Here is an 11785-nt window from a genome sequence, read left to right on the forward strand (position 1 = left end):
CCACCGGCAGGAGGTGCCAAAGAGGCCGCAGCGGCCGCCGACACCGAAGCGTGGGTAGCCATGGCGGGCGAACGAACGGAGAGGGAGACTAGTGGAGAGGAGAGAGCACGTCACGGGGGTGCCGGATCTGGGCTCGCCGAACGCGGAGCAGGCCAGAGCGATGAGATCAAGCCGGCGGCGGCCGCACGGCTACACCGCGCGAGGGCCGTCGCCATTTCCGTCGCGGCTCTCGCTGCTTCCCAACCCTGCTGTGGTTGTGGTCTCCAAGGGGGTACTTTGTGACAAGATAGATAAAAACCCATACCCGAGTTAAGTCTCAACATCCGATTCAAGAACTCCCTAACAAGTACCGAGCTGTTCTACACAAATCCCAGCAAATTATTCACCATCTCACAAGAAAAATGCATCGCCACTCTTGCGCATGGCAACAGCCGGATCTTGCACGCCTGGAGCTCAATTTGTCTTCTACAACGTACTGAACAAGAACGGAAAACTCAAAACGGTGCCTGTGCTCATCTGCTCCCTCTCAGCAAAAAATTCAAAAAAAATACTAGAAAAATTCAAAAAATTCCAAATTTTTTTGTGGTGGTAGATAATTTGACGCGTGAGGTGTGCCCAAAAATTCAACTCATTTGGACATTTGAGCAGCTCTCGGCAAAAAAGATAAATCGGGTCAAAACAGTGCGTGAACAGTAAACATTTTTACAGACCCTGATTTTGTCTTTTTTGCCGAGAGCTGCTCAGATGCTCAAATGAGCTGATTTTTGGGGCGCACCTCGCGCGTCATATTATCTACCACCACAAAAAAAATTGGAATTTTTTGAATTTTTCTAGTATTTTTTTTTTGAATTTTTTTCTAAGTGTGGGTGCAGATGAGCCCGGGTGCAGATTAGCCGCACTCCGCAGTATACACCTAAAATGTCATACATGTGTCTGGACTGGAGAAGCGTAGTAACATCTGGCGCAACTCCTTGGCCCTGCTTTCAGTCATTAAACGGAAGAAAGTTATATTCACCGTCTTTAGTGCTGTAGACCAGCCGAATAACCGTTCCACCAGAGCTACTTCCCATTCGGTTCCTCTCAGCCCTCTGATTTCTACATCTTCGAGGCAATCCAGCACCAGCTCCTCAGATCTCCAGTTTAGTGGCTGATCACATATGCAACCTAGTGGACATGTTTGTACCTGAAACGGGGAGTGTATCAGGTTAGTAGCGATTTATTATACAAAAGAACAAAAAATCAGAAATGTGTTCAGACTGCCTGAATTCTTCAAGATATGCCACCAACAAAACATACATCAAAACTTTCTATAAACAAACACAGAATAAGATGAATGCCTAATTTGCCTCTGATGCTCATGGAACCTTTACAGAAAATAAGCATCAAGCTCTAATAGAACACATAGTATGTCCTAACTCCTAGCTCTAGCAGTGTTATAGACTGACTGATTCATATCTTTGCCTTAAACTCGAGATCGGGCCTGTCATGCAATAACTCACTTAACTTCGCATCCACAGCCATGCATTTCCAACAGTCTGCCATATTTATCGTCATATGTCATGGGATGATATTCGTAATTTGCATAATAAGGGAGCTCACCCTTGGGTGGTTTTAGGAGATTTTAATGAAATTCTTTACTCCTCAGAAAAAGAAGGTGGAAATGTGAGACCCAATGAAATGATGAAAGAGTTCAGAGATTGTCTTGCTGAGTGTTGTTTAGATGATGATATGGGTTATATTGGCGACCCCTTTACTTGGAGGAGAGGGAATATCAGGGAAAGACTGGACAGGGTGGTTTGTACTGCGTGGGACTATAAATTTCCTCATGCTGCGATCATTAATGAGGAACATGTACACTCTGACCATCGCCCCTGATTCTGGATATTAATTATTATATGACAATAATATGTTTAGTCGTTCAAAGAGCCGTATGAATTTTATTGAAACTAGTTGACTAACAAAAGAAGAAACAATTGAGGGGATTGTGAAGTCTGCTTGGGAGTGTAGAAGTGCATGCTCTAGTCAATGCAATCAAAAGACCGATCTGATGGAAGAGACTAGGCAATACATTTATACGTCAACACTCCCCCTCACGTGTGGCTCCCTCAGGCCTAAACGTGGACCGAAAGTGGGCTGCTATTTAATTGCGCCAGCCGGGTCTTGAACTCAAGACCTCTTGGCTCTGATACCATGTAGAAGTGCATGCTCTAGCCAATGCAAATAAAAGACCGATCTGATGGAAGAGACTAGGCAATACATTTATACGTCAACAGGGAGAAGGCCAAGATGGCTGGCATTGGCCCGTCTCTCGCGGCGCGTACACGTGCTGTGCACACAGATTTACACTCTTGGGACTGAGACACGTTAAGGGTCAGAAATGAAGATTGACAAATTAAAAAAGGAATTGGAGAGGCTAAGACGTGGTCCTTTGGACGCTGAATCCCGTTCACGGCAAAAGGAGATTTTGGTTCTTATTGAGAATCTTCTGGACCAGGAAGAGATTTTCTGGATTCAGAGAGGTCGCGCCAATTGGTTGATGCATGGGGATCGCAGTGCATCTTTTTTTCACAATGCGGCTACGGCTAGAAAAAAGAGGAATAATATTAAGAAGCTTCTTGATCACTCAGGGATTTTGGAGACAAGGTACGGAGTTGAAGGACCATATCAAGAAATATTTTTTAAAACTATTCACTTCATAAGTCTTGCAACCAAATCAGAAGATCCTTGCCCTAGTCCGGAGAAGAGTATCGGCTGAAATGAACAATACCCTTCTTGCTCCATACACTACCGAGGATGTTCGAAGGGCTCTTTTTGCTATTGATGATTTAAAAGCGCCGGGTCCGGATGGATTCCATGCTATTTTTTATAAAAGACTTTGGCCCAGGCTAGGGGATGATCTGGTTGAGGTCCTTCAGGCGGTTAATACATGTACTATCCCTCCAAGGTGGAATGATACTGTGATTGTGATGATTCCCAAGGTCAACTCTCCGGAAAAGGTATCCCATTTAGACCTATCAGCTTATGTAACACGGTGTATAAGGTTATTGCAAAAATGGTGGCAACTCATTTGAAGGCTTTTCTTCCAGAAATTATTAGTCCAACTCAGAGTGCTTTTGTTCCCAGAAGAATGATTACGGACAATGTCTTGGTAGCTTGTGGGTGCTTCCATACAATAAAGAACAAGAGAGAAGGTAAAGAGGGCCTGTGGCGCTATCAAACTTGATATGCATAAAGCTTATGACCGGGTTGAGTGATCTTTCCTGAAGGAGATTATGCTGAAACTTGGTTTTCAGAGAATTGGGTAAATTTTGTTATGCAATATGTATCCACTGTTGAATACCGGGTCAGATTTAATGCAGAAGAAAGTGAGAGTTTCAAGCCGACGAGGGGTTTAAGGCAGGGCGATCCTCTATCACCCTATCTTTTCTTGCTTTGTACGGAGGGGTTGACGGCTCTCTTGACGCATGCGGAGGAGAGTGGTAATATCTTGGGTGTGAAGGTTTGTAGAGATGCACCCCCTATCACCAACCTTCTCTTTGTTGATGACTCACTGATCCTCATGAAAGCCAATATGCACAATGCTGAGACTTCGAAGTCAATCCTGGACTCCTACTGTGCCACTTCAGGGCAATTGGTCAGTGTGGATAAAACCAGTATTCTTTTCAGCCCTTATACGAGGGTCGAGGTGAGAGAGCAGATGTGCATAAGTCTGAATATCATGACGGAGGTCCTTAATGATAAATATTTAGGCTTGCCTGCCATGCAGGGATGGATAAATCTAACTGTTTCCAATATCTGATTGATCGCATTATCAAGAAAATTAGTGGTTGGAAGGAAAAACTTTTATCTGTTGGAGGGAAGGAGATCCTCCTCAAGTCTGTTGTCCAAGCCATTCCCACCTATGCAATGTCCGTTTTTTAAAATCCTACAAAAATGTAAAAGAATTATTGACGCGATGGCGCATTTTTGGTGGGGAGACGAGGATAACCAGAGAAGGATGCATTGGATGGCTTGGTGGAAAATGTGTCTCCCAAAAAATCAAGGACGGATTGGTTTTCAAGATATCCACTGTTTCAATCTAGCGATGTTGACAAAGCAGGCCTGGCGTATTTTTGAGAACCCCGACTCTTTACGTGCTACTATTCTGAGAGTCAAGTATTTTCCTGATGGGGATTTATTGAGCACAAAGTTAAAAAGGGTTCCTCGTTATCTTGGCAAAGTATTATGGTATTCTCTGAAGAATGGATATATTTGGCGAGTTGGAAATGGTCAGAGTATTGCTATTTGGGATCACGCGTGGATTCCAAATTGTTCCACTAGGAAAGTTATCACTCCGAAAGGGGGTCATTTGTTATCCCGAGTGGTAAACTTTATTGATCCGGTTTCTAATAATTGGGATGAAGATCTGGTTAGACAAACCTTGTAGCCTATTGATGCACAAAGGGTCCTTGCTATCCCTCTCCCTCATCATGACATGCAAGATTTTTCTCCCTCATCATGACATGCAAGATTTTGTCGCATGCAAATTTATGAAAAACGGTTTGTTTTCGGTCCGATCAGCATATTTCGTGGAATGGGATCATGAACATGGAATGAAACTAACAATTACCAATCGCATGGGACGACCACTGCTAATCCTATTTGGTGCAGATTTGGAAGCTTTCGTGCCCAGGAAAGGTTAAGAATTTTATTCCGCGCACATTGCATGGTACACTTCCGTATCATGTCCCGGAAGTTTGGAGGAGATTGGGGCTGGACAAAATTATTCATAGAGCCTGCGAAGTTGATCATGCTGGGGAGGGGGTTCTGGAATTCCTACTCCTATTACCCGATCAGGATTTATCCATGATGGAGATTCAAAATTGCCATTACTGGCTGGTATTTGTGGTGGACAAGATGTAAGTTGGTCAGAAAGTTCAGAGTGCCATCCAGATATCTATGGGGATTACTGTGCTTTACGGCTAGTTTTGTTATTGCTTCTTCTCCTAATGCTTCCATGAAAAAAGGGGGTTGGACCAGGCCTCCAGGGGTTTCGTCAAACTAAATGCGGATGCTTCGTTTGATCAAGACATGTTTAGGGGTACTGTTGGGGCGGTCCTGAGGGATGATAAAGGGAAATTCATTGCGGGAGGGAATGGGAGGATGGACTGGTGTGCAAATGTCTTAATGGTTGAATTTTTGGCTCTCAAGGGGGTTTCGTCCATAGTTGCCAAGAAGTTGGGTCGACCGGGTCGAGGAACGGGGTCGCTAATGGCGAAACCGATGGATCGATTGGGGTAGGCTTATCCGGGACGCCAGATCGGGACGCGGGACGTGACCCCGGGTCGACTCGTCCGGGTCGACAACACTAATTACAATTATTAGTACAGAAATGTTGGATAATAAAACAATTAGCCCATTAGGCCCGTTAGCCTTCTTCTCACATGACCTATCTGAACGTGCCCTGTCAAACCTATGCTTCTAGTTTCTCAAAAAGAAAAGAAAAACTATGCTTCTCATTCATTTTCCTTCTGCTGCGCCGCCACTTCTCTTTCTCCGGCTAATCTCTGCGACTCTCCCATGGCGACTCCGCCCTCCATCGCCGGATTCTCAAGTGGCTCGCCGCTCGCGTACGCCTTATTCATCATTGGCGGGATTGGGACAGGAGAGGACGCATACGGCAACAGACATCTCGCCGGCCGGCCACCGGCAAGCTAGTGACGGATTGCGGGAGGGCGGACTCTGGATGCTCTGTCCGTTGGTGGAGCGTGATTTCCTGGTGCCCTGGTTTACCCTGGTAAGACTCATTTACTCATGAAATTCCCTTGCGTCCTGCTGCCTGCATACCAATCTGAGTCGGTAACCATCGATCAGGTTCGGGGTCGCGATCCATACATCGACCCTGCTCGACCCGCCATCGTTCCCGACCCTCGATCCGAGTCGATCGACCCCGGGACAGGGAACGCATGGTCGAACCACGAACCAGCCAACTATGGTTTCATCAAACTAAATGTGGATGCTTCGTTTGATCAAGACATGTTTAGGGGTACTGTTGGGGTGGTGTTGGGGCGGTCCTGAGGGATGACAAAGGGAAATTCATTGCGGGAGGGAATGAGAGGATGGACTGATGTGCAGATGTCTTAGCGGCTGAATCTTTAGCTCTCGGATTTGGGTTTCTCTAGCACAAAGGGCGGGATGCAACCGCCTCGTGATTAACTCTGATAACTTGAGATCATTGACACCATGAAGAATGGAGGACAATCTGCGGGTGCGGCGGCGGCGGTTTTTGACGATTGTTATCATTTTGCTTGTGATTTTCCTATTTCTAGGTTCGAGCATTGTAATATAGTAGCTAATAAAGTCACTCATGAGCTCGCTAGGCTAGCTAGATTCCAATTGCCTGTTGATTGGTTTGAGGAGCCATTAGATCATTAGATGAAATTGTAACCTTTCTCACAAACAATGTACTTGTTGTTTCTAATGAATAAAGTTGGTGATTTTTTATTCAAAAAAAAGTGTTATGCTACTTTGACAAGCTTGTCTTTTTGTACACAAATTGGTCATATTTTGTATCATTTTTGCAAGTGATTGTAATATGACACAGCATACCAAGGTGTGCTGGTGGGGCACTACCCTTGGCAAACAACGGCTTGGTCACTTCAAGCAGTGGCGTACCCGGGTGCCATGGTGGTGCTAAGAGAACAGGCAGTGAAACGACGAGGCTTTCTGCAGAACACCCCATTTTGGCGGCAGTACCTCTAATGGAGACGACTTTCTGCGATGGGATAAAAACTTTCAAGGTAAAAGCCGACGCGGTAGAGAAGCGCCTTGCTTGCTTGGAGAAGGAACACGTGGAATCAATCCACCGCAAGTAATGGCAGTGGAGCGACCTCTTCCTTCGACAGTGACAGTGGTGTTTCCACTAAAAGCGGCAGCAATAACAGAGCCTTGGCGGAAGCTGTGCAGCCATGCATCAAACCGTGGAAACGCAGCCAGCAGCATCAGTAGTGGTGTGGCCAGACAAAGAAGCTCCAGAGACGCATCTTGCGGCATTGACGGTAATGCAGCAGGGTGCACCAGTGGCAGAGCCACTAGAAGGAGCAGCAGCGCAGGACAAGTTGGGTGGGGAAACCTCATCTGTGGTGGAGATCGCTCCAGCAGCGCTGGCGAAGCCCAACCCAGAGGTGACGGTATGAAACAGAGGAGCATAACAGATGTGGCAGATCAGATAGAAGTACCACATGTTGTTACAACCAACGCAGAGGGCAGCATCCAAAAGGCAGCACTGATTCCCATCGGCAGCAACAATAGGCAATGCAACCTCCAAGACCCTCAGTGCAACAACTGGGCCAGCTCAAAACGGTGACTTCAATATGTGTAAACTAGGAGAAAGTCCAACAGTGCACAAAACAACTTGTGCAGTTGTATGCTTGTATTTGCATGGCAGTATAGAGCTTAAGGAACGAATCAGAAGAAGTGCTGGCCGGTGCTAATCCATGCATTGCATACATAAGGCAACCAAATCTGAGTTTAATTCTCCTGCTACAGGTCAGTTTGAAGACAAACCACAACCCCACGAGCTTCAGTGGGAACGGGCTCAGCTCTCCATTTTCATGGCAGACCACAACAGGAAGACGGAAACATCACACTTCATTGATGTGGGGCCACCTTCGGCAGAAACCATGTCTTCCAGACCACCACCAGAGCAGCTCAAGGATGGAATAGAGATCGTTTAGAACCTTTTGAATTGTTACTTGGGGGTCAAGTACTCAAGTAAGCCCTCCCAGATAAGGGACACCACATCCACACGTATCCATTATCAATCAAGAAATAAAGACACTTTTATCAATTGGCTATATCCCACATTCGTCCTCCTACTCCCCTATCCTCTACGCCATGCCACTGGGTCATCTTCATTTCAGCTGTTACCTTATCTGTCTCCATGGGGGTATCATTACTAAATTTGGGCACTATCAGATCAAGTTAAGGCATGCCATGAAATGCAAATGCATGCTTTTCTGACTTCCTTAGAAATCACGTATGAGATAAACAATTAAGGAAAGCTTTACCTCCAGACTGGTATGAGGATTTAATGTTAGGATCAGCCTTCTTACACCGGTACACATCCTGAGAACATGGAATAAGCTGGCTCCACAGGCATGTCCATGTGCTATTACACTAATGCTCAATAATGAAATGACTGGGAGCATTGTCATATCCTCCATCAAGTATTGCCTGTTACTTAGGTCCTGCAGATTTGTAAGATGTCACAAAAAAAAGGTTGTACATTGGAATATATAATAGTTGTAAAAGAAGTAGAACACATGGTCTTGTAAACTGTGATTAGCACATGGAAAAAGGTTGTTATAAGCTAACAAGTTCACTTTGGATTTCTATTACACAAAACCTGGCAATTGTAAGCCCAGCTCTAAAAAACAAAAACAAAACTCAATGCTGATTTTCTATATCAAGTCTAAACATTTTTGGCACGGTGGGGGCATTCAAGGTGTAACCTTGATAGATGTCTTACCTGTTCATGACGCTACCCATTCTCTAGCTAGATTACATGATAAAGGGGTAGTGCTCAAGCTGTGTTATGAGAAAGCTTTTGACACGGTCAATTTAGATTTCGTAGATGAGTTGCTCAAAATTAGGGGATTTGGTTGCAAATGGTTACGTTGGATCCATAAGTAGCCGTGTTAGTGTAAATTTTCTATTCACGGACGGTCGCGGACATGCGGACGCCATCCGCTTGCATCCCTATCCATAAGATCACCCACAAAAGTGGTGTTAAACCGAACTATGCTGATAGTGATGTCTTTGTCACTGGTAAGAGTCTTAGGCAGGGGGTTCCCTTTCCCCTCTGCTCTTTAATTTAGTTGTTCTCAGGATGCTATCTAGAGATGCTAGTACTGGGCTGATCAGAGGGCTTTGCCACTCTGTGTGTCCTGGGGGTGATTAGCCTCCAATATGCAGATGATACTATCATGTTTGTAGATAGAGACCCTGTCTTAGCAACCAAGTTGAAATGGGTTCTAATCTGTTTTGAACAGGTCTCAGGGATGAAAATTAACTATGATAAGAGTGAAATGATTCCCCTGAATATGGAACCTCATGAGATAGATAGTTTAGCTGGTATCTTTGGGTGCCCTGTTGGTGCTTCCCAATCAAGTGCCTAGGTGTGCCTTTGCATTTCGATAAGCTGTCAAGGGAAGACCTTCAACCCATTATTGACAAGATCCTTAAGAGGATAGCTGGCTGAAGAGGGAAGCTTTTATCCTATAAAGGGAGAATCATTTAGATCAGAACTTGTTTAGCTAGCATCCCTGTCTACCTTCTCTCATTCTTAAAGTTCCCTAAATGGGCTTATTGATATGATCAATTCCCAAATGGTTAATTGCCTATGGAATGACTTTGAAGGCCATAAGAAGATCCATTTAGCCCACTGGCAACTAGTATGTATGAAACAGGAATTTGGAGGTTTAGGTATATATACCTAACCTGCATAACCTTAACATCTGTCTTTTAGGATCTTGGATTAAGAGGTATATGGCTGGTGAGGGAAAGATTTGGAGAAGCATAGTTGATACCTGGTTTTCTTCCCCTAACATTATTTGTAGTGACTCTGTGGGAGCCTCTACTTTCTTGAAAGGGGAAAGGGGTCATGTGGGCTGCAAAAGCAGTTAAATTTGGTTCTAGGTGGGCAGTAGGTGATGGTAAGAATATCAGGTTCTGGGAAGATACCTGGTTTGGGTCTTCTCCATTAACTGTTCAATACTGAGACATTTACTGCATTTGCAGAGAGCAGTGCAATACCATACAGCAAGTGTGGGATAGTCATTCTATCAAGCTCTCATTTAGGAGGATATTTAATCATAATTTGATGAATCCGTGGTTTGAACTAGATTGTCAAAAGTCTCTAATTTGGCAATATGAAAGATCTAGGCAGTATTCTTCTAGTTCTTTGTATTCCACCACTAAGTATTGAACAGTGAAGAACAACGAAGATTCAGTGAGCTCTGACTCAGCAAGATACACAAGTGAAAATTTTGCACCAGCTATTCTGGAATGCCACCATCATCTAGATGATTATGTACCACCCCGAACACAAGTGAGAATTTTGCACCAGCTATTGTCAAATGACACAATCAACCAAATGACACGTTCCTTTCCTTACAAAACCTATGTTTTCTTCCTTATCTATTGACTTGCTAGCATGTTACAAGTGACTGCATAACTCCAAATAAGAGAAGGATGAACTCACCCGCTGATAATTCAGTGTAAGTCTCAAACTGTGGATGACCTTAAAGTGCCGGAAGAGCCTCATCAAATCGCGATTGTGTTCAATGCCACTTGGTCCATATACAACATAAAAGCTTGTGCCCAGCCATTGAAGACGTGTCATCCTGCCAAACTGAACAGAGACTGGATCATATGCATCACTCCACTCAAGCGACACCAGCCGAGGGGTTGAGATGGTGGCAACCGGTTGACTTGGATTAGGGGCATTAGCAAAGCTGTAGAAGACAGTTAACTCTTTGAGTGCCGGCGCCACAACAGTGAGGCGCTGCAGGCCACGCAATTTCCTGAGCTTTATTGTCATTAGAGACTCCGAATGTATGGTGAAATTGTCCAGGCCCCGGGCATCGCAGAGAGTGAGTTCTCGCAAGGCCGGGCACCGCGGAGAGGAGAGGGCGTCCCCGAGCTGGCACGGACCGTGTAGCCGGAAGTGAACGAGGCAGAGATTGGTGAGCCGGGTGAATACACCGGTAGGCGGCGGCGCGAGGCCGAGAAACCCCAGGTGGAGCGAGAGCAAGGTGGCGTTCTTGAAGCAGGGCAGCTCAAAGGCCCCTCTTTCTCCGGCCTCGTCCCGCCCACCATTCTGCTGCACCTTGTTGTCGAAGAACAGATCGCCGGAGAGGCGGCGTGAAGCAATTGGGAGCCAGGCCGCCATGGATTCGGCAGGGGCGTCCTGGACGAAGACAACGAGGTGATGGAGGGTCGGTGCTTCATGGGCGGCGAGGGCGGGGGCTATAAGGTGGGGGGCGGTGTATCCGGGGAAGTAGACCTGCGGGAGAAGGGCCCAGAGGCGGCGCCAGCGGCGGGAGAGGAGACTGGTTCGGGCGGCGGTGGGGGAATCGCGGAGCGTGTGAAGGATGTGGAGAACCAAGTCATCGGGCAGCGCGCTGAGGAAGTCGTCAATGCCTCCGCCGGCGGCGGCGGAGAGCCTGGTTCGCTTGGCGGCGGTTTTGCCATCGCCGTGCTCCATGGAGGAGGGATCTGTCTCACATGGAGTGAAGTCTATTATGAACCTTGAATTCATATGCCTCGTCTGAATTGAACCCTAACCTCCAAATCCCTTATGTCCGCACCCTGTACTCACTAATCCCGGTCTATCTCAACCCTTAACCCGTTAGACGATGTTTGGCTCGCTAGGAAAATGATGGTCCCGGCCGGGATCAATCTCTATTCTCACTGAATAGATGGGTCCACAGATCATATTTATCTTGTTCCTCCAAATCTCTCCATCTCTCCTGAGAAAGATCATGCTCTCCGTCGGGTCAACTGATTAATAGGCGTAGAGGTAAACACTGGTAAGATGACCCGTGCACGATCAGTACATGTATATATGTGTAATGCACGGAGAAAGGCCGATCGAAGTTTACACGGGCTCGACGAGTCCTACAGCGCCGCGATAGAGTTGTTGATGGCTCCGCCTCCACCTCCAGGGGCCATCAGAAAGCGGCGACGCCAGCTCCGGCCTCCAAACTCCACGTCACGTTCACCACGTGCCTTGGGAGCCTGC

General features: G+C 46.2%; 1 protein-coding gene across 1 annotated transcript; it reads right to left on the bottom strand.

The window, feature by feature from the left end:
- Positions 1–289: 289 nt before the first annotated feature.
- Positions 290–11324, bottom strand: LOC123045083 (uncharacterized). Its single transcript, XM_044468015.1, has 3 exons — positions 10244–11324; positions 8049–8228; positions 290–1183 (listed from the first exon to the last, which is right to left on the bottom strand). Exons 1-3 carry the CDS (start codon positions 11300–11302, stop codon positions 914–916), a joined length of 1509 nt encoding a protein of 502 aa, XP_044323950.1. The 5' UTR covers positions 11303–11324; the 3' UTR covers positions 290–913.
- Between the last annotated feature and the right edge of the window lie 461 nt (positions 11325–11785).

Source organism: Triticum aestivum, chromosome 2B (assembly GCF_018294505.1).
Source record: "Triticum aestivum cultivar Chinese Spring chromosome 2B, IWGSC CS RefSeq v2.1, whole genome shotgun sequence".
Lineage (NCBI taxonomy): Eukaryota > Viridiplantae > Streptophyta > Magnoliopsida > Poales > Poaceae > Triticum > Triticum aestivum.